At 45.9% G+C, this 26,772-nt stretch overlaps 2 protein-coding genes across 2 annotated transcripts; both read left to right on the forward strand.

The window, feature by feature from the left end:
• Positions 1-5,375: 5,375 nt before the first annotated feature.
• On the forward strand, positions 5,376-19,851 carry LOC138666786 (putative glutamine amidotransferase-like class 1 domain-containing protein 3B, mitochondrial). Its single transcript, XM_069754960.1, has 2 exons — positions 5,376-5,648; positions 19,459-19,851. Exons 1-2 carry the CDS (start codon positions 5,410-5,412, stop codon positions 19,697-19,699), a joined length of 480 nt encoding a protein of 159 aa, XP_069611061.1. The 5' UTR covers positions 5,376-5,409; the 3' UTR covers positions 19,700-19,851.
• A 5,132-nt stretch (positions 19,852-24,983) lies between these two features.
• LOC138667668 (apelin receptor A-like) lies at positions 24,984-26,461 on the forward strand. Its single transcript, XM_069755791.1, has one exon. The coding sequence runs from the start codon at positions 25,141-25,143 to the stop codon at positions 26,260-26,262; it is 1,122 nt and encodes a 373-aa protein (XP_069611892.1). The 5' UTR covers positions 24,984-25,140; the 3' UTR covers positions 26,263-26,461.
• The last annotated feature ends 311 nt before the right edge of the window (positions 26,462-26,772 follow it).

Raw genomic sequence — 26,772 nt, forward strand, 5'->3', positions numbered from 1 at the left:
AAACGGGAAAAAAAGAGCGACCATCGAGCCTGTCTAGGATTCAACCGTTTGGCAGACTCGAGATAAGTCAAATTCTTGTGATCCGTCAAGACCACCACGCGATGTTTAGCTCCTTCAAGCCAATGTCGCCACTCCTCGAATGCCCACTTCATGGCCAACAACTCTCGATTGCCAACATCATAATTGCGCTCAGCAGGCGAGAATTTTCTAGAAAAGAAGGCACAGGATTTCATCACCGAGCCATCAGAACTTCTTTGTGACAAAACAGCCCCTGCTCCAATCTCAGAAGCATCAACCTCAACCTGAAACGGGAGTGAAACATCTGGCTGGCACAACACAGGGGCAGAAGAAAAACGACGCTTCAACTCCTGAAAAGCCTCTACAGCCGCAGAGGACCAATTGACCACATCAGCACCTTTCTTGGTCAAATCAGTCAACCGTTTAGCAATACTAGAAAAATTAGAGATGAAGCGACGGTAAAAATTAGCAAAGCCCAGGAACTTCTGCAGGCTCTTCACAGATGTCGGCTGAGTCCAATCGTAAATGGCCTGAACTTTAACAGGGTCCATCTCGATAGTAGAAGGGGAAAAAATGAAACCCAAAAATGAAACCTTCTGAACTCCAAAGAGACACTTTGACCCCTTCAACCCTTCCACTTCATCCTGACCCTGACACAAAGCCAGCAAGATTTTCTCTGCCTGATCCACTGAATTTGGTTCATCATAAAGCAATCCAAGCGCCAGAAAAAACGCATCAACATCACACAATGCAGGATCTCCTGGCGCAAGGGAAAATGCCCAGTCTTGAGGGTCACCACGCAACAAAGAAATAATGATTTTTACCTGTTGAACGGGGTCACCAGAGGAGCGGGGTTTCAAAGCTAGAAACAGTTTACAATTATTTTTGAAATTCAAGAACCTAGATCTATCCCCAGAAAATAAGTCAGGAATAGGAATTCTAGGCTCTAACATAGGATTCTGAACCACAAAATCTTGAATGTTTTGTACCCTTGCAGTGAGATGATCCACACAAGAGGACAGACCTTGAATGTCCATATCTACACCTGTGTCCTGAACCACCCAAAGGTCTAGGGGAAAAGAAAGACAAAACACAGTGCAAAGAAAAAAAAATGGTCTCAGAAGTTCTCTTATCCCTCTATTGAGATGCATTAATACTTTGGGCCAGCTGTACTGTTATGACCTGGTGGTTAGGAGCACACGGAATGACCTGATAGTTAAACCTCATACAGGACGAGCTCTGGGATGTGGGAGCTCTGCTGACCGCAAGCCCTAATCCTATCACACACACTAAAAATAGCCATGGAGCGCTCCTGACCAGACCTAGGCGCCTCGTCACAGCCTAAGAACTATCTAGCCCTAGAGATAGAAAATAAAGCCTACCTTGCATCAGAGAAATTCCCCAAAGGAAAAGGCAGCCCCCCACATATATTGACTGTGAGTAAAGATGAAAGTCACAAACGCAGAAATGAAACAGGTTTCAGCAAAGGGAGGCCAGACTGACTAAACAGACCGAGGATAGGAAAGGTATCTTTGCGGTCAGCACAAAAAACTACAAAAGACCACGCAGAGAGTGTGCAAAAAGACCTCCGCACCGACTCACGGTGTGGAGGTGCCACTCTGCATCCCAGAGCTTCCAGCTAGCAAGACAAAATCATGATAACCAGCTGGACAAGGAAACAATGAACAAATAATAACTATCAGGAACTTAGCTTCTGCTGGAGAAGACAGGTCACCAGAAAGATCCAAGAGCGAACTGAACCAATGCAGGAACATTGACAGCTGGCATGGAGTAACGATCTGAGTGGAGTTAAATAGAGCAGCCAACCAAAGGATAAACCACGTCACCTGTGTAAGGAACCTCAGCAGCGGCAGCTTCACTCACAGCCACCAGAGGGAGCCCACAGACAGAACTCGCCGAAGTACCATTCACGACCACAGGAGGGAGTTCAACAACAGAATTCACAACACAGTACGACTGGATACACACCATACACCCTGCTGTTCGGTTGGAAAGGGCAAGAAATCACATAGCTGGAATGGATCCAGAGGAGGATTACCCACGGACGGAGGTGTCCATCTGGCTCCGGCCCTCGAACTCGCACCCGAGCTTCTCCACCACTGCTGCTAGAGACTGTAGGGAGAGACGTGCGGTGTGCCTGTTGGTCACAATAAAGTCAGGTGCTGAACGTACCGGCCTAGCGATTGCTGCGTTCGTGCTGCCAGAGCAAGACCGGGCGTAGGACTGCCGTCTGCGCTCCGACTCACCAGTGTATATCCTCTGGGCCACGACGGGTTCGGACAGTGCAGTGGCTCCCACTCCTTCAGCTACATCAGTATATTGACTCAGCGGAATTTAGTGGAGACCGACCGCTGCCGCCAGAAGACAGATCATCGTTACCGGCCAGATCGTATTGGACAAGCGCTTCACCAGCCGTGGCTGGTGCCATCTCCTGCTCCGGGACAACTACGTCATGATAAACCCCCAAGAACTGTCAACACCTTTTTTTTTTTACTGTTCTTAAACCCCTGCATATTATCCTTATTTTTGAACTGTTTACCTATACTCTGTTAACCTTTTACCTCCCTGCTTGGAGTACTACAGTGTAAATTAAAATTGTTAACCCTTGCTCTGTCTCCTGTCTGTCACTGCATCCCGAAACCTGTTCACACGTGCGCACCGCAGTACTTGCAGTTCACCTAGTACATGCTCCCCGTTTTTAAAGGGGCAGTGCACCAGTATGCCAAGTGCCCTCAGCTTGTTGCTGAGAGGCATTTAATATAATTAGTACACCTGCAAGATGGTTTCCAGCCAATTGCTTAGAGTCATCCTGTATAAAAGACTCCCTCTCCCTTAGAGAGTCACCAAGCAATGCATAGAATTATTAGTGAGTAACTTGTACTACTAGTGAGTTGAGAGGTCCCATGGTCCCGGTGCAGCCAGTCCTGTTCTTGAAGTCCCTTGGACCCAGAGCTCCCAGGGCCTGAAGTTTGTCCGCTGGTCCCACAGAGGCCAGTGCCTGAACCTCGGCCCCTGGTCCCAAAGTAGCCAGAGCCTGAATCTCGTCCCCTGGTGTGTGAGCGGACAGAGCCTGAACATTGTCCCCAGTTTGGTGTGCAGCCAAACCCTGTATCCTAGACAGGTGTATCTGAATTAAGCCTGAATCCGTGTTTGTAGAGGAGTCAAAACTTATTAGGGTATGTGCGCACGTTGGGGATTTGCCTGCGGATCCACTGTCTTATACTACAGGGTCTGCCTATGGGGGTTCTGCCTTATACTACAGGGTCTGCCTATGGAGGTGCTGCCTTATACTGCAGGGTCTGCCTATAGGGGTACTGTCTTATACTACAGGGTCTGCCTACAGGGGTACAGTCTTATACTACAGGGTGTGCTAATTGGGGTGTTGCCTTATACTACAGGGTCTGCCTATGGGGGTGCTGCTTTATACTGCAGGATCTGCCTATGGGGTACTGTCTTATACTACAGGGTCTGCCTATAGGGGTACTGGCTTATACTACAAGGTTTGCCTATAGGGGTGCTGTCTTATACTACAGGGTCTGCCTATGGTGTGCTGCCTTATACTACAGGGTCTGCCTATAGGGGTGCTGCCTTAAACTACAAGGTCTGCCTATAGGGGTGCTGCCTTATACTACAGGGTCTGCCTATGGGGGTACTGTCTTATGCTACAGGGTCTGCCTGTAGGGGTGCTGCCTAATGCTATATTGAGGACTATCTGGCACATTATACTATATGGACGTTATCTATGGGGCCATCATACAGTGTGAGGATTACAGTGAAGGGGCCATCATACAGTGTTGGAGCCATCAAACAGTTTGGAGGCTACTAAGGGGTCAGTATACTGTGTGGGTGATACTATACAGTGAGGAGGCATTATACCGTGTATAGGGCAGCTGTACAGGGGGGCAGACTCGGGACTTTATTAAATGTAAAGTGGGCACTTATTGTTATAGGGGAACTGAGGTTACTGTGACTGTCAAAAGGGCACACAGGGCATTATTACTTTCTAGGGGGCAAAATATGGGCAGTGTTTTCTAGGGCACTTCCGCCCGGCATTACTATATTATAGAGGGTTGCTTTAGAATTTAGAGGGCACAGAGAACCACACAGCAGGAGCAGTAATAGAGACACATACGGCAGCAGCAGCTCAGTATTGGGGTATCAGCAGGATGAGGAGTTTGTGAAGGTTCGGAATAGATGGTGATAGCTGGAATGTGAGAAGTGAAAAGTGTCTTTGTTGTATTCTCTGCAGGTGAGTCGTGGCTGGAAGAAGTTGTCATGTCGGTCTGGGCCAGATGGAAAAGACAGGAAAAATGAACGATTCCATCAGAAAGAATGTCAGCGGTAAGTCATTATCTGTAACTGTGCTGTGATCTCTTATATGTTCTGTAGGGCTGGTATCTACCACTGACCATATGGCGGTAATATCAATGTTCGTCTTTATTTAGAGATTATCTTCAGTAACAGCGCGGTCACCTGCTGAGGTTCTCCTCCACTATTAGGGGGTGTCACCGAGTTGTAATCAAGGTTACCTGGTTAGTGGCCCACTCAGAAGCTTCGCCCCCCCTGAACCAAAACTCTGGCTACGCCTCTACCTTTCAGTATCAGCAAACCTGACACCTGGGGTCAGCAGCTGCAGTACTGGGTTCTGCCCAGGAGTAGTACCTGGCGGTTACCTGCAGCTCAATCTGCATGTTTGCAACTTCCAGCACCTATTATTATCTTTTCAGTTGTTTGCATCATGTCTCTGTTATGAGTGATCTTTGTATATGTGGCTGATCATTTCCTGCCACTTTCAGCACAGGCACTTTACCTTTTTGCCCCCATTTTCTTCCATATACCTGCACTTACCTATTACCTTGCATTTCTCTATCCTTGAAGCAACTAGACATTAACTTTACATAAACATATGCTGATACTATCAGGCCGCATGTTTGCAATTTCGCATATAGGCACTTTATTGTTTATCTAACATACCTCATTTTGTTGTTGCTTCCTATATATTCTGATACCATCAGGCTGCATGTTTACAACTTTGCACATAGGCACTTTATTGTTTATTCAACAATCCTCATCTTTTTGCTGCTACCTGCTAGCTATATATTGTCCAATGCCATCAAATATCTCGTGTAGCGAGCTGTTACTCATGAAGGCGCACGTCGTGACCAGCTTATTCTTTGCATCTATGTGGACTTCGTTGACCTGTTTGTTGACATGTTTACAGCCCAGCTGTTCAATGGCTCCTGCCGTTCCTGCATATGGCCACTTGTCACATTCTTTACCCGACCCAACTGTGACTTGGGTAATCTGGTCTAATTATCTGGACTCTTCTGCTCCTGATCTCCCTGAGGTCTGCATTCACCTGTATTCACCATGAGCAAGCAGGTGGCCGTGATCCTCTGTGGCTGTGGGGTGTATGATGGCAGTGAGATCCACGAGTACTATGCAGTGTTTGTCCACCTGAGCAGAGATGGGGCACAGTATGTTGCATTTGCGCCTAACATAGACCAGATGCACGTGGTGGACCATGTAAAAGGCCAACCCTCCGAGGAGAAACGAAATGTGCTAACAGAGAGTGCTCGCATTGCAAGAGGAAACGTAAAAGATCTTAAGTAGAGTTGAGCGACCTTGACCTTTTTAGAGTCGAGCCGGGTTTTGCGAAACCCGACTATGTCCAAAGTCGGGTCGAGTGAAATCGGCCGATTATGACGTAAAGTCGGGATCGACCGAAACACGAAACCCAATGCAAGTCAATGGGGCAGCATAGTCGGCAGTGAGTGGGGGCCAGGAAAACACCTAGAGTGGCCATTTTAATGTCAAAACCATCCATTCTTCTTAATGAAGCTTGTCAAGCGTAATTTACCTTATAATAATTGGAAGGCATTTGAAATTGGGGGTCATTTGGCTAAAGTTGTGGGGGGTAGGGCTGGTTCAAGTAATTAGTGGGCCCAGGAAATCTGGACCACGTCACGGCAGTGGAGCAGGGAGAGGTAAGTATTTCAACTTTGCAAGTGCTGTGAACCTGAGCAAGCAGGGGGGGCCCACTCGTTGGCATTGGCACTGGCACAGGGCCCCTCAAAGTACAGCGGTGTGTTTGCACGGCGGGGGCGCCTCCCACCGGCAGCAACACTTTTGCGTACTATGAGAGGCCCTGTGCCAGTGACGTCGCCAACTAGTATTCCTCCCCCCACCTGATGAAGGAACCTGCACTTTCATCTGCACCTTCCTCTTTGTCCCCGTGTAAGGTGGTATGGTATGCGGGAAGAGCAACCTGACTTTCAGCAGGGTCACAATGTTGTTGTGTAGCGTGCACGGGGAATGTTGCGTTATGGGTCAATGTACCAGCAGACTCATCTATCACTGGCTGGGCAATGGGCACGATGAAGTGGAAACACAGATATAGGCCCAAAGAAGAAAGTGGGCTAAATGCAGTTCAAAATTGGTAACACAGGAATAACCAGGGGGCATTGCAGTGGAGGACAACTGGAATGAGAGGCTGACACAGAGAGTAGGGCCAAATCAGTAAGTAGTCGAAATGCAGTTCAAAATTGGCAACCGTAGTAAACAGGCGGCACAGCTTTGTTCAGTGGAGGAGAACAGCAAGGAGTGGCAGACACCGATAGTAGGCCCCAAACCAACTAGTACGCCAAATGCAGTTGTTCCATTTAACCACAATTTAATGAGAGCCTGAAGATAGAAGCTCAGGAAAGGCAACCTGGGGAACACCTTGGAGTGTAACACACCATCTCTCTCCACCCCATACCCATTTTGTATGGCCTAATGCAGTGTACTTTTCTACAACTACTAAACGAGAGTCGGAAGACCGAAGCAATGGCAAGGAAACCTGGGGAACACCTTAGAGTGTAACACACCCTCTCTCTACACCCCATACCCAATTTGAAGGCCTAATGCAGTGTAGTTTCCAAGAACTACTAAACGAGAGCCGGAAGATCGAAGCTCAGGAAAGGCAACCTGGGGAACACCTTGGAGTGTAACACACCCTCTCGCTACACCCCATACCCAATTTGAAGGCCTAATGCAGCGTAGTTTCCAACAACTACTAAACGAGAGCCGGAAGATCGAAGCTCAGGAAAGGCAACCTGGGGAACACCTTGGAGTGTAACACACCCTCTCGCTACACCCCATACCCAATTTGAAGGCCTAATGCAGCGTAGTTTCCAACAACTACTAAACGAGAGCCGGAAGATCGAAGCTCAGGAAAGGCAACCTGGGGAACACCTTGGAGTGTAACAAACCCTCTCTCTACACCCCATACCCAATTTGTAGGCCTAATGCAGCGTAGTTTCCGACAACTACTAAACGAGAGCATGAAGATCGAAGCTCAGGAAAGGCAACCTGGGGAACACCTTGGAGTGTAACACACCCTCTCTCTACACCCCATACCCAATTTGTAGGCCTAATGCAGCGTAGTTTCCGACAACTACTAAACGAGAGCCGGAATATCGAAGCTCAGGAAAGGCAACCTGGGGAACACCTTGGAGTGTAACACACCCTCTCTCTACGCCCCATACCCAATTTGTAGGCCTAATGCAGCGTAGTTTCCGACAACTACTAAACGAGAGCCGGAATATCGAAGCTCAGGAAAGGCAACCTGGGGAACACCTTGGAGTGTAACACACCCTCTCTCTACGCCCCATACCCAATTTGTAGGCCTAATGCAGCGTAGTTTCCGACAACTACTAAACGAGAGCCGGAATATCGAAGCTCAGGAAAGGCAACCTGGGGAACACCTTGGAGTGTAACACACCCTCTCTCTACACCCCATACCCAATTTGAAGGCCTAATGCAGTGTAGTTTCCAAGAACTACTAAACGAGAGCCGGAAGATCGAAGCTCAGGAAAGGCAACCTGGGGAACACCTTGGAGTGTAACACACCCTCTCGCTACACCCCATACCCAATTTGAAGGCCTAATGCAGCGTAGTTTCCAACAACTACTAAACGAGAGCCGGAAGATCGAAGCTCAGGAAAGGCAACCTGGGGAACACCTTGGAGTGGAACACACCATCTCTCTACACCCCATACCCAATTTGAAGGCCTAATGCAGAGTAGTTTCCAAGAACTACTAAACGAGAGCCGGAAGATCGAAGCTCAGGAAAGGCAACCTGGGGAACACCTTGGAGTGTAACACAACGTCTCTCTACACGACGGAAGGGCTGATTCTTAGGAAGGAAGGCTGTTGGAAATAAGCATTGCGCGTCCGAGGGTGATTATATTCTTATTAGGTATATACTCACCCTCGGACGCGCCCTGCTTCTTTATTTGGAATGAATGTTTATTTGCAATGTGGTGTTGACTTTCTCTATTATTTTGGTAATTAATGATTTTATTATTTTCATTATTTTGCATCTTCTCGGCAATAATATAAAGAAGACGCGACAGGACAACACTCGGTGGATGCCATATGTGTGTTTTCAATTTAAAAAAACTTTCAGTTAACTACTTGCAGGAGAAAGTAATTGTAGCTGGTGGCCATTTTTAGTACTGTACCAGATTAGAGTTGTGTGTTTGTTTTTAATGTTAAAATGTCTGCATTTGATATCTCACCAGTATTTTCTTTTTTATAAGCAAAATACTTATTTTTATATTTTCTGATGTTGGTTCCAGGGGTACACGGCCAGCAGTGCCCTGGTCAGTGTAGTAGTAGTTGAAAGAATGGACCGCAGACAGGCATCGAAGGCCTAAAATAATAACACATGGCTGTAGGCAATTTTAAATTGGTTCCAGGGGTACACGGACAGCAGTGGTGTGGTCAGTGGAGGCCTAGTGGAAGGAGTGACCGCAGACAGGCATCGAAGGCCTAAAATAATAACACATGGCTGTAGGCAATTTTAAATTGGTTCCAGGGGTACACGGGCAGCAGTGACCTGGTCAGTGTAGTAGTAGTTGAAAGAATGGACCGCAGACAGGCATCGAAGGCCTAAAATAAAAAAATTGGGCTGGCTGTAGGCAATTTTAAATTGGTTCCAGGGGTACACGGGCAGCAGTGGTGTGGTCAGTGGAGGCCTAGTGGAAGGAGTGACCGCAGACAGGCATCGAAGGCCTAACATAACAAACTTGGGCTGGCTGTAGGCACTTTTAAATTGGTTCCAGGGGTACACGGGCAGCAGTGGTCTGGTCAGTGGAAGTCTAGTGGAAGGAGTGACCGCAGACAGGCATCGAAGGCCTAAAATAATAACACATGGCTGTAGGCAATTTTAAATTGGTTCCAGGGGTACACGGACAGCAGTGACCTGGTCAGTGTAGTAGTAGTTGAAAGAATGGACCGCAGACAGGCATCGAAGGCCTAAAATAAAAAAATTGGGCTGGCTGTAGGCAATTTTAAATTGGTTCCAGGGGTACACGGGCAGCAGTGGTGTGGTCAGTGGAGGCCTAGTGGAAGGAGTGACCGCAGACAGGCATCGAAGGCCTAAAATAATAACACATGGCTGTAGGCAATTTTAAATTGGTTCCAGGGGTACACGGGCAGCAGTGACCTGGTCAGTGTAGTAGTAGTTGAAAGAATGGACCGCAGACAGGCATCGAAGGCCTAAAATAAAAAAATTGGGCTGGCTGTAGGCAATTTTAAATTGGTTCCAGGGGTACACGGGCAGCAGTGGTGTGGTCAGTGGAGGCCTAGTGGAAGGAGTGACCGCAGACAGGCATCGAAGGCCTAACATAACAAACTTGGGCTGGCTGTAGGCACTTTTAAATTGGTTCCAGGGGTACACGGGCAGCAGTGGTCTGGTCAGTGGAAGTCTAGTGGAAGGAGTGACCGCAGACAGGCATCGAAGGCCTAAAATAATAACACATGGCTGTAGGCAATTTTAAATTGGTTCCAGGGGTACACGGACAGCAGTGACCTGGTCAGTGTAGTAGTAGTTGAAAGAATGGACCGCAGACAGGCATCGAAGGCCTAAAATAAAAAAATTGGGCTGGCTGTAGGCAATTTTAAATTGGTTCCAGGGGTACACGGGCAGCAGTGACCTGGTCAGTGTAGTAGTAGTTGAAAGAATGGACCGCAGACAGGCATCGAAGGCCTAAAATAAAAAAATTGGGCTGGCTGTAGGCAATTTTAAATTGGTTCCAGGGGTACACGGGCAGCAGTGACCTGGTCAGTGTAGTAGTAGTTGAAAGAATGGACCGCAGACAGGCTTAGAAGGCCTAACATAACAAACTTGGGCTGGCTGTAGGCACTTTTAAATTGGTTCCAGGGGTACACGGGCAGCAGTGGTCTGGTCAGTGGAAGTCTAGTGGAAGGAGTGACCGCAGACAGGCTTCCAAGGCCTAACATAACAAACTTGGGCTGGCTGTAGGCACTTTTAAATTGGTTCCAGGGGTACACGGGCAGCAGTGGTCTGGTCAGTGGAAGTCTAGTGGAAGGAGTGACCGCAGACAGGCTTCCAAGGCCTAACATAACAAACTTGGGCTGGCTGTAGGCACTTTTAAATTGGTTCCAGGGGTACACGGGCAGCAGTGGTCTGGTCAGTGGAAGTCTAGTGGAAGGAGTGACCGCAGACAGGCTTCCAAGGCCTAACATAACAAACTTGGGCTGGCTGTAGGCACTTTTAAATTGGTTCCAGGGGTACACGGGCAGCAGTGGTCTGGTCAGTGGAAGTCTAGTGGAAGGAGTGACCGCAGACAGGCTTCCAAGGCCTAACATAACAAACTTGGGCTGGCTGTAGGCACTTTTAAATTGGTTCCAGGGGTACACGGGCAGCAGTGGTCTGGTCAGTGGAAGTCTAGTGGAAGGAGTGACCGCAGACAGGCTTCCAAGGCCTAACATAACAAACTTGGGCTGGCTGTAGGCACTTTTAAATTGGTTCCAGGGGTACACGGGCAGCAGTGGTCTGGTCAGTGGAAGTCTAGTGGAAGGAGTGACCGCAGACAGGCTTCCAAGGCCTAACATAACAAACTTGGGCTGGCTGTAGGCACTTTTAAATTGGTTCCAGGGGTACACGGGCAGCAGTGGTCTGGTCAGTGGAAGTCTAGTGGAAGGAGTGACCGCAGACAGGCTTCGAAGGCCTAACATAACAAAATTGGGCTGGCTGTAGGCACTTTAAATTGGTTCCAGGGGTACATGGGCAGCAGTGTATGGTCAGTGGAAGTCTAGTGGAAGGAGTGACGGCAGACAGTCTTCGAAGGCCTAACATAACAAAATTGGGCTGACTGTAGGCACTTTTAAATTGGTTCCAGGGTAACACGGCCAGCAGTGGCCTGGTCAGTGTAGTAGTTGTAGAAAGAAGGGACCGCAGACAGGCTTCGAAGGCCTAACATAACAAAAATGTCAAAACAATGGTATTGTCAGTGCCAGGCATTGAAGGATGTCAGCGGCTAGACTACACATTGGTGAAGCTGTGAGAGATAATTTTGCTAGTGGTAGAGCACTGTTTGAGCTGGGGGGGGGAACTGTCTTGTGGCCGGCGGTACAGGCACAGGGCCCCTCATATTACAACGGTGTGTCTGACGTTGGGTGCGCACCACCACCGCCAGAGACACTTTATTGTACTATGAGGGACCCAGTGGCAGTGCCGTCGACCAAAAGCGGCCACACCCACCTCTTCAGACAAACAGCACTCTCAAGGGTCCAAGCGCAAAGTGGCGATAGCACGGCCCCGTGTGGGGAGTTTGGCCATTTCGTGAGGTGGAAACATGTCGTATGCTGGACAATCAGGTGAAGAAAATTACGAGATTGGAAAAGTCATTCAGAATAGTCCACAGGCAAGACCTTTTCATAGGAAAGCTAGGTGTCAGCCGGGCAGGGTGGGGCAAAAGATTTTGAAATCCAGTTGTGGTTCATTTTAATGAAGGTTAGATCATCTACATTTTGGGTAGCCAGACGAGTCCTTTTTTCTGTTAGTATTGAACCTGCAGCACTGAATACTCTTTCTGATAGGACACTAGCTGCCGGGCAAGCAAGCTCCTGCAATGCATATTCTGCCAATTCTGGCCAGGTGTCTAATTTGGATGCCCAGTAATCAAATGGGAATGACGGTTGAGGGAGAACGTCGATAAGGGATGAAAAATAGTTTGTAACCATACTGGACAAATGTTGTCTCCTGTCACTTTGAATTGATGCTGCAGTACCTGTCCTGTCTGCGGTCATAGAAAAATCACTCCACAACCTGGTCAGAAAACCCCTCTGTCCAACGCCACTTCTGATTTCTGCCCCTCTAACACCTCTGGTCTGCTGGCCCCTGGAGCTCGTGTGAGAACGATCACGGGCGCTGTGTGCAGGGAATGCCAGAAGCAAACGGTCAACAAGAGTTGATTGTTTTGTTGCTAATATTAGTTCCAAGTTCTCATGTGGCATAATATTTTGCAATTTGCCTTTATAGCGAGGATCAAGGAGGCAGGCCAACCAGTAATCGTCATCGTTCATCATTTTTGTAATGCGTGTGTCCCTTTTGAGGATACGCAAGGCATAATCCGCCATGTGGGCCAAAGTTCCCGTTGTCAAATCTGCGGTTGTGCTTGGTTGAGGGGCAGTTGCAGGCAAATCTACGTCACTTGTGTCCCTCAAAAAACCAGAACCCGGCCTTGCCACGCCACCAATTTCCCGTGCCCCCGGGAAAGCTTCCTCATTAAAAATATACTCATCCCCATCATCCTCCTCATCCTCCACCTCCTCTTCGCCCGGTACCTCGTCATGTACACTGCCCTGACCAGACAATCGCTGACTGTCATCAAGGCTTTCCTCTTCCTCTGGTGCAGACGCCTGATCCTTTATGTGCGTCAAACTTTGCATCAGCAGACGCATTAGGGGGATGCTCATGCTTATTATGGCGTTGTCTGCACTAACCAGCCGTGTGCATTCCTCAAAACACTGAAGGACTTGACACATGTCTTGAATCTTCGACCACTGCACACCTGACAACTCCATGTCTGCCATCCTACTGCCTGCCCGTGTATGTGTATCCTCCCACAAAAACATAACAGCCCGCCTCTGTTCGCACAGTCTCTGAAGCATGTGCAGTGTTGAGTTCCACCTTGTTGCAACGTCTATGATTAGGCGATGCTGGGGAAGGTTCAAAGAACGCTGATAGGTCTGCATACGGCTGGAGTGTACAGGCGAACGGCGGATATGTGCGCAAAGTCCACGCACTTTGAGGAGCAGGTCGGATAACCCCGGATAACTTTTCAGGAAGCACTGCACCACCAGGTTTAAGGTGTGAGCCAGGCAAGGAATGTGTTTCAGTTGGGAAAGGGAGATGGCAGCCATGAAATTCCTTCCGTTATCACTCACTACCTTGCCTGCCTCAAGATCTACAGTGCCCAGCCACGACTGCGTTTCTTGCTGCAAGAACTCGGACAGAACTTCCGCGGTGTGTCTATTGTCGCCCAAACACTTCATAGCCAATACAGCCTGCTGACGTATGCCAGTAGCTGCCCCATAATGGGAGACCTGGTGTGCAACAGTGGCAGGTGCGGATGGAGTGTTTGTGCGACTGCGGTCTGTGGACGAGCTCTTGCTTCTGCAGGAGGACGAGGAGGAGGAGGAGGAGGGGGTGCGAACGGCTACAGACAACTGTTTACTAGACCGTGGGCTAGGCAGAACTGTCCCAAACTTGCTGTCCCCTGTGGACCCTGAATCCACCACATTTACCCAGTGTGCCGTGATGGACACGTAACGTCCCTGGCCATGCCTACTGGTCCATGCATCTGTTGTCAGGTGCACCTTTGTGCTCACAGATTGCCTGAGTGCATGGACGATGCGCTCTTTAACATGCTGGTGGAGGGCTGGGATGGCTTTTCTGGAAAAAAAGTGTCGACTGGGTAGCTCGTAGCGTGGTACAGCGTAGTCCATCAGGTCTTTGAAAGCTTCGCTTTCAACTAACCGGTAGGGCATCATCTCTAACGAGATTAGTCTAGCTATGTGGGCGTTCAAACCCTGTGTACGCGGATGCGAGGCTAAGTATTTCCTTTTTCTAACCATAGTCTCATGTAGGGTGAGCTGGACTGGAGAGCTGGAGATCGTGGAACTAGCGGGGGTGCCGGTGGACATGGCAGACTGAGAGACGGTGGGAGATGGTATTGTTGCCGCCGGTGCCCTAGATGCAGTGTTTCCTACTACGAAACTGGTGATTCCCTGACCCTGACTGCTTTGGCCTGGCAAAGATACCTGCACAGATACAGCAGGTGGTGCGCTAAATGGTGGTCCTACACTGCCGGAAGGGATGTTGCGTTGATGACTAGCTTCATTGGCCGAGGGTGCAACAACCTTAAGGGACGTTTGGTAGTTAGTCCAAGCTTTCAAATGCATGGTGGTTAAATGTCTATGCATGCAACTAGTATTGAGACTTTTCAGATTCTGACCTCTGCTTAAGGAAGTAGAACATTTTTGACAGATGACTTTGCGCTGATCAATTGGATGTTGTTTAAAAAAATGCCAGACTGCACTCTTTCTAGCATCGGATACCTTTTCAGGCATTGCAGACTGAGCTTTAACCGGATGGCCACGCTGTCCTCCACCAGGTTTTGGCTTTGCCACGCGTTTTGGGCAAGATACGGGCCCGGCAGATGGAACCTGTGGCGATGTTGATGCCTGCTGCGGCCCCTCCTCCTCCTCTGCTTCAGAACTGCTGCCGCCTGCACCCTGTTCCCCCAATGGCTGCCAATCGGGGTCAAGAACTGGGTCATCTAATAACTCTTCTTGTACCTCCTGCGCAACTTCGTCTGTGTCACCGTGTCGTTCGGTGGTATAGCGTTCGTGATGGGGCAACATAGTCTCATCAGGGTCTGATTCTTGATCAGCACCCTGCGAGGGCAATGTTGTGGTCTGAGTCAAAGGACCAGCATAGTAGTCTGGCTGTGGCTGTGCGTCAGTGCACTCCATGTCAGATTCAATTTGTAATGGGCATGGACTGTTAACTGCTTCACTTTCTAAGCCAGGGACGGTATGTGTAAAGAGCTCCATGGAGTAACCCGTTGTGTCGCCTGCTGCATTCTTCTCTGTTGTTGTTTTTGCTGAAGAGGACAAGGAAGTGACTTGTCCCTGACCGTGAACATCCACTAACGACGCGCTGCTTTTACTTTTACCAGTTTCACGAGATGAGGCAAAAGAGCTAGAGGCTGAGTCAGCAAGATAAGCCAAAACTTGCTCTTGCTGCTCCGGCTTTAAAAGCGGTTTTCCTAATCCCAGAAAAGGGAGCGTTCGAGGCCTTGTGTAGCCGGACGACGAACCTGGCTCCACAGCTCCAGACTTAGGTGCAATATTTTTTCCCCCACGACCACCTGATGCTCCACCACTACCACTACCCTCATTACCAGCTGACAATGAACGCCCCCGGCCACGACCTCTTCCACTAGACTTCCTCATTGTTTTAAAAACGTAACCAAACTAACGTTATTTGTTGCAGTCACACAACTTACACGGTGAGCTATAACTTCAGTATGATTTAGCTACCCCTTTACAGGTTGGTGAGACCACAGCGAAAATCAGGCCCAATGTTACACACTCTTTTTTTGGTGGCTGCAAATTAGAGAGATGCCCCACACGCAGGACTGTCACTGAAGCACAAATGTTAATATTAATGTCACACTATTATTTTTTTTTTATTTTTATTTTTTTCAGGAACACTTTAGAAACCCCCCCAAAAAAAAAAAATAGATTTTTGCAGGGAGAATTTAGAAAACAAATGTAACAAACTATATGCTTTCTATGGGCCACTGAGTGAGAGATGACGCACACAGGAATCAGGAGTGGCACACAAGCCCAGAGGCCAATATTTTTCTACCAATGATTGATGGAGTTATTTTCTCTGGTAGATTTTGGAACCCAAATCAAGGAAAAAAAATGTAGGCTTTCTATGGACCACAATTGGAGAGAGAGAGAGAGAGAGATGGCACACCCAGGAGTCAAGACTGGCACACAAGCAGAAAGGCCAATATTAATCTCCCACTGTTTTTTTTGGTTGTTTTTTTTTTTTTTTTTTTCAGGGAGACTTTAGAAAAAAAAATAATAAAAAAAATATGATTTTATCAGGAAGAATTTAGAAACCAAATAAAATAAAATGATTTTTTCAGGGAGAATTTATAAAACAAATAAAACCAAAAATAGGCGTTCTATGGCCCACTGACTGAGAGATGACGCACCCAGGAGTCAAGACTGGCACACAAGCAGAAAGGCCAATATTAATCTCCCACTGTTTTTTTTGGTTGTTTTTTTTTTTTTTTTTTCAGGGAGACTTTAGAAAAAAAAATAATAAAAAAAATATGATTTTATCAGGAAGAATTTAGAAACCAAATAAAATAAAATGATTTTTTCAGGGAGAATTTATAAAACAAATAAAACCAAAAATAGGCGTTCTATGGCCCACTGACTGAGAGATGACGCACCCAGGAGTCAAGACTGGCACACAAGCAGAAAGGCCAATATTAATCTCCCACTGTTTTTTTTTTTTTTTTTCAGGGAGACTTTAGAAAAAAAAATAATAAAAAAAATATGATTTTATCAGGAAGAATTTAGAAACCAAATAAAATAAAATAATTTTTTCAGGGAGAATTTAGAAAACAAATAAAACCAAAAATAGGCGTTCTATGGCCCACTGACTGAGAGATGACGCACACAGGAGTCAGGAGTGGCACACAAACCCAGAGGCCAATATTTTTCTACCAATGATTGATGTAGTTATTTTCTCTGGTAGATTTTAGAACCCAAATCAAGGAAAAAAAATATAGGCTTTCTATGGACCACAATTGGAGAGAGAGAGAGAGAGAGAGAGAGAGAGAGAGAGAGATGGCACACCCAGGAGTCAAGACTGGCACACAAGCAGAAAGGCCAATATTAATCTCCCACTGTTTTTTTGGTTGTTTTTTTTTTTTTTTTTTCAGGGAGACTTTAGAAATAAAAATAATAAAAAAAATATGATTTTATCAGGAAGAATTTAGAAACCAAATAAAATAAAATGATTTTTTCAGGGAGAATTTAGAAAACAAATAAAACCAAAAATATGCGTTCTATGGCCCACTGACTGAGAGAGAGAGAGAGATGGAACGCTTAGTACTGGCACACAAGCCCAAAGGGCAATATTAATCTCCCTTTTTTTTTCCATGGAGAATTTCTGAAACCCAAAAAAAAAATAAAATAGGCTTTCTATGGCCCACTATTTGTGAGAGAGATGGGACGCTCAGGACTGGCACAGATGGCACGCTCAGGACTGGCACAGAAGCCCAGAGGCCAATATTAATCTCCCTTTTTTTCTGGGAGAATTTATAAAACCAAAAAAATATTTAAATAGGCTTTCTATGGCCCACTATTTGTGAGAGAGATGGCACGCTCAGGACTGGCACAGATGGCACGCTCACAACTGGCACACAAGCCCAGAGGCCAATATTAATCTCCCTTTTTTCAGGGAGAATTTCTAAAACCCAAAAAAAAAATAAAATAGGCTTTCTATGGCCCACTATTTGTGAGAGAGATGGGACGCTCAGGACTGGCACAGATGGCACGCTCAGGACTGGCACAGAAGCCCAAAGGGCAATATTAATCTCCCTTTTTTTCTGGGAGAATTTATAAAACCAAAAAAATATTTAAATAGGCTTTCTATGGCCCACTATTTGTGAGAGAGATGGCACGCTCAGGACTGGCACAGATGGCACGCTCACAACTGGCACACAAGCCCAGAGGCCAATATTAATCTCCCTTTTTTCAGGGAGAATTTCTAAAACCCAAAAAAAAAATAAAATAGGCTTTCTATGGCCCACTATTTGTGAGAGAGATGGGACGCTCAGGACTGGCACAGATGGCACGCTCAGGACTGGCACAGAAGCCCAGAGGCCAATATTAATCTCCCTTTTTTTCTGGGAGAATTTATAAAACCAAAAAAATATTTAAATAGGCTTTCTATGGCCCACTATTTGTGAGAGAGATGGCACGCTCAGGACTGGCACAGATGGCACGCTCACAACTGGCACACAAGCCCAGAGGCCAATATTAATCTCCCTTTTTTCAGGGAGAATTTCTAAAACCCAAAAAAAAAATAAAATAGGCTTTCTATGGCCCACTATTTGTGAGAGAGATGGGACGCTCAGGACTGGCACAGATGGCACGCTCAGGACTGGCACAGAAGCCCAGAGGCCAATATTAATCTCCCTTTTTTTCTGGGAGAATTTATAAAACCAAAAAAATATTTAAATAGGCTTTCTATGGCCCACTATTTGTGAGAGAGATGGCACGCTCAGGACTGGCACAGATGGCACGCTCACAACTGGCACACAAGCCCAGAGGCCAATATTAATCTCCCTTTTTTCAGGGAAAATTTATAAAACAAAAAAAAAAATTAAATAGGCTTTCTATGGCCCACTATTTGTGAGAGAGATGGCACGCTCAGGGCTGGCACAGATGGCACGCTCAGGACTGGCACACAAGCCCAGAGGCCAATATTAATCTCCCTTTTTTTCAGGGAGAATTTATAAAACCAAAAAAAAAAATAAATAGGCTTTCTATGGCCCACTATTTGTGAGAGAGATGGCACACTCAGGACTGGCACACAAGCCCAAAGGCCAATATTAATCTCCCACTGTATTTTTATCAGGGAGAATTTATACACCCCACAAAAAAAAATACAGAAAAATGAAAAGGCTTTCTATGGCCCACTATGTGAGAGAGATGGCACACACAGGGATGGCACTCTAGCAGAAATGCCAAATTGCCAATCTTAATCTCCCACCAAAAAAAAAAAAAAAAAAAAAACAGGGAATGTCCTACAATTACTATCTCCCTGCCTGCAGTAATCTCAGCCAGGTATGGCAGGCAGCTACTATCTCCCTGCCTGCAGTAATCTCAGCCAGGTATGGCAGGCAGCAATAAGGAGTGGACTGATGCACAAATGAAATAAAAAGTGTGGACAAACAAAAAAGATAGCTGTGCAGAAAGGAAGGAACAAGAGGATTTGTGCTTTGAAAAAAGCAGTTGGTTTGCACAGCGGCGTACACACAGCAATGCAGCTATCAGGGAGCCTTCTAGGGCAGCCCAATGAGCTACAGCGCTGAGGGGAAAAAAAAAAAAAAAAAAAATTCCACTGTCCCTGCACACCGAGGGTGGTGTTGGACAGTGCAAATCGCTGCAGCACAAGCGGTTTTGTGGTTAATGGACCCTGCCTAACGCTATCCCTGCTTCTGACAAAGCGGCAGCAACCTCTCCCTAAGCTCAGATCAGCAGCAGTAAGATGGCGGTCGGCGGGAACGCCTCTTTATAGCCCCTGTGACGTCGCAGACAGCAAGCCAATCACTGCAATGCCCTTCTCTAAGATGGTGGGGACCAGGACCTATGTCATCACGCTGCCCACACTCTGCGTTTACCTTCATTGGCTGAGAAATGGCGCTTTTCGCGTCATTGAAACGCGACTTTGGCGCGAAAGTCGCGTACCGCATGGCCGACCCCGCACAGGGGTCGGATCGGGTTTCATGAAACCCCGACTTAGCCAAAAGTCGGCGACTTTTGAAAATGTTCGACCCGTTTCGCTCAACCCTAATCTTAAGAATCTAAAAGTCAGTGAATTTGATGCAATCATCATACCAGGAGGTTTTGGAGTTGCTAAAAATCTTTCTACTTGGACAACTCAAGGGAAGGACTGCTCAGTAATAAAACCCATTGAAGACGCTATAAGAGGATTTCATGATGTCAAGAAGCCCATTGGTTTGTGTTGTATCTCATCCGTATAAGCTGCCCAAATTCTACCAGGATGTGAAGTCACAGTTGGGTCGGATAAAGAGTGTGACAAGTGGCCATATGCAGGAACGGCAGGAGCCATTGAACAACTGGGCTGTAAACATGTCAACAAACAGGTCAACGAAGTCCACATAGATGCGAAGAATAAGCTAGCTATATATTGTGCATATCCTTTGTCCTTTGTGGTGTCTCCATTTTTTTCTTCTGGTGTTCCCCACCCTTACCTTACTTGTTTATGTAATTTACACAATAAAAATTAATACTATATTATTCTGTTTTCTTTTTGGGGTGAATATCTCAAGAATGGTATGTCTAAGAGAGCTGAAACCTAAAACTTTTATGTAAAAAAAATAAAACAAAGGAAATGTGTCATCTTTAACTTCAGACCTTCTAGGGATTATATAATTTTCAAATTGCATAACTGTTCACAATAACAGTAATTTTGACCAAGGGTACCCAAACTTTTACATGCCACTGTATAGCTATTACAAACATGATAAAGATAAGTGGGGTAACTTCACTCCTACTCATAGACTGGTTAAAAGAAAGCCTCAAAGGTGCAGTACACATAAGATAAATGGCCATAAATATTGGAGATAAAAATATTATATCATATCATCATGCCATATGTGTTACTGATGGCCAAAAATATTGGACATATCGGAAAAATGAATAGAAAAAAACAGAGGAAAAACACTGAATACTCAAGTCCACAATATAGCGTAAAAGTAAAAAAAACAAACACTACATACTTACCTTCCGCTCTCTGTCCCCGGCGCTGTGCTTCTCTGCACTGGCTGTGAGCGCCGGCCAGCCGGAAAGCACACCGCTGTACTTTCTGGCCGCTGTGCTCACAGCCAGTGCAGGAAAGCACAGCGCCGGGGACAGACAGCGGAAGGTAAGTATGTAGTGTTTTTTTTTTTTTTTACTTTTACGATGGTAATCAGGGTAAACATCGGGTTACTAAGCGCGGCCCTGCGCTTAGTAACCCGATGTTTACCCTGGTTACCGGCATCGTTGGTCGCTGGAGAGCTGTCTGTGTGACAGCGCTCCAGCGACCAAACAGCGACGCTGCAGTGATCTACATCGTTGTCGGTATCGCTGCAGCGTCGCTTAGTGTGACGGTACCTTTACCAATATACACTGCTCAAAAAAATTAAAGGGAACACTTAAATAACAGAATATAACTCCAAGTAAATCAAACTTTTGTGAAATCAAACTGTCCACTTAGGAAGCAACACTGATTGACAATCAATTTCACATGCTGTTGTGCAAATGGAATAGACAACAGATGGAAATTGTTGGCAATTTTCAAGACACCCTCAATAAAGGAATGGTTCTGCAGGTGGGGACCACAGACCATATGACCAATGCTTTCTGGCTGATGTTTTGGTCACTTTTGAATGTTGGTTATGCTTTCACACTCGTAGTAGCATGAGACGAACTCTACAACCTACACAAGTTACTCAGGTAGTGTAGCTCATCCAGGATGGCACATCAATGTGAGCTGTGGCAAGAAGAAATTGCTGTGTTTGTCAGCGTAGTGTCAAGAGGCTGGGGGCGCTACCAGGAGACAAGCCAGTACACCAGGAGACGTGGAGGGGGCCGTAGGAGGGCAACAACCCAGCAGCAGGACCGCTACCTCTGCCTTTGTGCAAGGAGGAACAGGAGGAGCACTGCCAGAGCCCTGCAAAATTACCTTCAGCAGGCCACAAATGTGCATGTGTCTGAACTAATGGTTAGAAAATGACTCCATGAGAATGGTCTGAGTGCCCGATGTCCACAGATGGAGGTTGTGCTCACAGCTCAACACCGTGCAGGACGCTTGGCATTTGCCACAGAACACCAGGATTGGCAAATTCACCGCTGGCGCCCTGTGCTCTTCACAGATGAAAGCAGGTTCACACTGAGCACATGTGACAGATGTGACAGAGTCTGGAGATGCAGTGGAGAGCGATCTGCTGCCTGCAACATTTTTCAGCATGACCGGTTTGGCAGTGGGTCAGTAATGGTGTGGGGTGGCATTTCTTTGGAGGGCCGCACAGCCCTCCATGTGCTCGCCAGCGGTAACCTGACTGCCATTAGGTACCGAGATGAGATCCTCAGACCCCTTGTGAGACCATATGCTGGTGCAGTTGGCCCTGGGTTCCTCTTAATGCAGGACAATGCCAGACCTCATGTGGCTGGAGTGTGTCAGCAGTTCCTGCAAGATGAAGGCATTGAAGCTATGGACTGGCCCGCCCGTTCCCCTTACCTGAATCCGATTGAGCACATCTGGGACATCATGTATGGCTCCATCCACTAACGTCGCTTTGCACCACAGACTGTCCAGGAGGATGCTTTAGTCCAGGTCTGGGAGGAGATCCCTCAGGAGACCATCCGCCGCCTCATCAGGAGTATGCCCAGGCGTTGTACACTAGGGAGGTCATACACGCACGTGAAGGCCACACACAATATTGAGCATCTTTTCCTTGTCATGAGGCATTTCCACTGGAGTTGGATCAGCCTGTAATTTGATTTTCCACTTTGATTTTGAGTAACATTTCAAATCCAGACCTCCATGGGATATTAATTTTGATTTAAATTGATAATTGTTATGTTTTATTGTTCTGAACACATTACACTATGCAATGAATAAACATTTGCAAATGGAATATTTCATTCAGAGATATCTAGGATGTGGTATTTTAGTGTTCCCTTTATTTTTTTGAGCAGCGTATTTGCAAATAAAAACACCAACACAAATATCAGTAGCAAAGAGTTTTTAGCAACACACAAATAACAAACAGGTAAACCAAATACACCCATGCAAAGCTGAGTAAATTCTAATAGTTTCCTATATGTTTTAGGAAGGTGCAACTGGAAAACATGTGCAGTCATCCAAGTATACCATATGTTCATCAATCTATGTCCAGCATTAGACTTTAAAGGAATTTTCAACTGACTAACATCTTGATGACCTATGAATATCAGATTGGTGGTGGTCTGACACCTGCCAGTCACCCCAACAAATCAGCTATCTGCTTGATGGATGCCAGTATAAACAGTGAACACTGGCCATTGTTTAGTGACCGCAGCCGGGTAATGCTTCTTATCTCCTATTCAGGTGGGATATCAGTAGTCCAGAGACATTGAAATATAAACATTCTGATAAATATAATTGCTCTTCTCAGAAAGCTCAGCAGTACCATAGATAAAGTGGACAGTTCTTGTCAGACCCTCCATAGAGGAAAGAAGAAGAAACAGCTGGAATCTGGCACCAGTGGCATGTCTGGAAAACATCTGTCACATGGCCGTGCACCCTGATACTATAAGGCTATATTCACTTGCCAATAGTCATCTGTTGTCCAATAGTCATCTGTTAGAACAGATCCAGCAGAAATCTGTTCACAAAAAAGTTGTGCAGACATAATTTTGTTTTGTCCGGCTTAAAACAAAACCTGATTTCAACTGGATCCGTTTTTTTTTTTTAATCATCGAAGTCTATGGAAAATGGAAATGTTAATTTGCCATCTGCTTTACTTTAATTTGAAAAGGATCCATTTTTTGCTCACTGCATCAGTTTCAAATGGAAGAAAATCGATGACTAATTAACGGATCCGTTTTCCATAGACTTCATTGTTAAAAAAAAAGCAAAAAACATTTTTTTGGCTGGACAAAAAGTGTCTGCAAAACTCTTTTGTGAACGGATTGCGTGCTAACTGATGATTACTAGCCTAAAACATACTCAACAACAAATCACAAAACAATAAAACCGGCCATACACAATAGATGTCTTTTGGCCAAACGATTCTTCGGCTGATCAAACAGCCAACAGCTATCTAAGCCTGTTCTTCCATACACAGGAGAGCCAGTTTAGCCAAGCGCTCATATATATGGGAGCCAACTTACCCAAGAAAGCAGCCAACTGACCCGTCGGCTGACCGCTTATCTCCGCCAGAACAAATCGATCAGCAATCCAAAAATGGACATGCTTTATCGACATCTCTTTTTACCATCAGTCGGCCGGCGCCTTTATACAGATTAGACTGTTGGCTGAATCCGTCAATATATGTGGGTTCCCATTGACATCTAATGTGTATGATGGGGCCTTAAAAGTATGTTCACACATGGCATAATTGCAGCGGGAAAACCACTGAAACAATTGCTATGTTCCACATTTGGAAAAAAAAACAAACAGCTTTAATAGTAAAAATATGTAAGGAAAAATAAGCAACATGTGCATGAGATTTCAAAAATCTCATTAATTTTGCTGTTAAAGTAAGTGCTGCGTATTGTACGCACGAAATACGCTGAGTAAAATATGCATAAAAAACGCTGCAGTTATGCCATGTGTGAACACACCTGAAGGTTTTCTTGATAATAATATCCAGACAGTGTATGCTCCATGCAATAACTCAGCAGAACAACCTCCAGTACTTTTTCTTAGGAACAATATGAAAAGGATGTCCTGGAAAGTTCAGTAACCCAGAAGGACAATGTGTAAGTTGGAGACGGCTCTCAGGCCACCGAATAAGAAGCATAAAAAAATGTAACGTCTATGAAAAATAAGTTTTTATAGACGTTATGATGGAACTCAAAACTCTCAGATTGGAGCAACAAACAGCACAAGTCTTTGACTGGGTCTGGTAATGCCTTCTGGGCTGAAGTCAAGTTGACCATACTGCAGCCAGTCAGTGAGCTCAGCAGCTCTGCCTGTGTACATAGAACTACATAATTAATACATAATACTGGATGAGACGCTCGCACTTACAAATCTTCTTAATTGCAATATTAGAAATAGGTCTCATAAATGTATATGATACATCATATATAACCTGTACAGACTGTAGTGACGATAGCCCATCAGGCTTCACAACCTCATTTTCCTATCTCTCAGAAACGTGTGAAGCAAAATTATTTTTAGGAGCATCAGAATGGTTTTCAGCCCCTTTCCATTATATCCTAGATGATGAGACCTTAGCTGTTCACATTAGTCTAGTGTTGTGCATTCGCCATGTGTGTTTATTCACGCCTGCCCCCCACACACATGGGTTGCTTGTAACTTACAGGATGGTCCAAAGAAGAACATCTCATTGTCATGTCATCCTGTTTAGGAGGGGAAGGTCAGTGCACATTGATATCTGTGACCCTGTGAGCTTCATGTACAGGATATCTGTTAAAGTCTCATGTACTGGAATCCCCCTCCTCCCTCACCCCTTCCAGGATATAATGAGGGGGGTGATAATTGAGTTACCATATCACTTGGAGAACTCACAAACAGGCAAAAGGCTTTAAGGAAAGAGTAAAACATCCTCTTGACACTCACCTAGCCTGTGGAATTGAAGGAGGTGTCTTTAGATGGGAGGGGAGATCTGTAAGTAAGAGTATGTATATTGTCAGATGCCATTAGAGGACTAGAGAAAGCAGGACTGTAAAGCCAAGGCTGCAGAAGATGGATGAGGAGGCTAACAACGTGACAAGCCTACTGGGGATGCCTGACTGTGAATATGATGAGTGGGAACCATCTGTTGGACTTATACCAGCTACCTACCTCCTTATTTTTTTCCTGGGCATTACTGGCAATGGATTAGTGTTATGGGCAAGTCACCGTCGCAGAGACAGGCCACGGGCTACGGACTCCTTCATACTGCAGTTAGCACTGGCTGATTTGGCCTTTGTTGTGACACTTCCACTATGGGCCGTCTACGCTTCCCTGGGATACCACTGGCCTTTTGGCAATTTAGCCTGCAAACTCAGTGGTTACCTAGTTTTGCTTAATATGTATGCCAGTGCCTTCTGCCTTACAGGCCTAAGCTTGGACAGATACATAGTAATTGTCCACTCCCCTGGTCCTGGTCATCCACGTTCTCCCCTCTCCAGCCCACTGGCCACTATCATTACATGGGCAAGCGCTGGGCTTCTCGCCCTTCCTGCCCTCATTTTTAGGAACACCGGACAGACGGATGACGATTGGGAGAACAGAACACTTTGTTTCATGGACTACTCATCTGTGTACAGCAATCAAACTCACCTCTGGGAAGCTAGTTTGGGATTTTCTTCCACTCTATTGGCCTTTGTAGCACCATTCTGTGTAATTCTCTTCTGCTACGTGGGCATTGGTCGCAGAGTCTCGGGCCACTTTCATTTGCCTCTGGTAGCCAGCCGAAAAAGGAGATTATTGGCTATCATGATTGGACTGGTGGTCACATTTGGAGCATGCTGGGCCCCTTTTCACTTTGTGAAGAGTATCTATGTCTTCATGAATGCAGACGTTTTACCTCTAAGTTGTGCTCTGCATGTTTTTCTCAACAACCTGCACCCTTATGTTACCTGTTTGGGGTATGCCAATAGTTGTATGAATCCAGTTCTTTATGCTTTCTTGGACCCCAGGTTCAGGGATCACTGTCGTAAGTTGCTGGCATGTGGACATTTCTTTAAAATCAATAGACAAGAAGTGGTGGACCAACGGAAGAAACCTGGAGGGGGCAGTTCTTCTGCTGGAGCTGCTGAGGATGGAAACAAGCCTACAAAAGTCTCCACAGAAGAAGAAGAGTTAGCTGGCATTAAGGACTAAAGACAAAGAAAATCTGGGAATCATACGTTAAAGCATTGCTCGTTTTCCTTTGTTTAACTTGCCGTCTTACGTTCTTGCAGTATGTGAGTTCAGAAATTTTTATTTGTTATAAACTATTTCTCTTGGAAAAATGCCACTCACAGACTAGTGATAAGATGTCATCTAAAGACTGGAGCACTTAAAAGATTGGGGAGTGTTCACAAAGGCAGTTTTGTATTTTGAAATTATTTTTTAAAAAATTCTTACAATGTAAGCAATAAAATGTGAAAGTGAACTTGTGCAGGAGTAATCAAGGTGTGTTTCCACAGGTAGATTTTACACTTTTTAACCTATAGTGACCATTTCATCCAGCATTTATCGTATCTCATTATCTTGCCATATAATGACAGCTGCTGACTAGTGATGAGCGAGTGTACTGGTTGCTTGGGTTTTCCCGAGCACGTTCGGGTGGCCACCGAGTATTTGTTAGTGTTCAGAGATTAAGTTTTCATTGCGGCAGCTGAATGATTT

This window comes from Ranitomeya imitator, chromosome 2 (genome assembly GCF_032444005.1).
Source record: "Ranitomeya imitator isolate aRanImi1 chromosome 2, aRanImi1.pri, whole genome shotgun sequence".
Taxonomy (NCBI): Eukaryota; Metazoa; Chordata; class Amphibia; order Anura; family Dendrobatidae; genus Ranitomeya; species Ranitomeya imitator.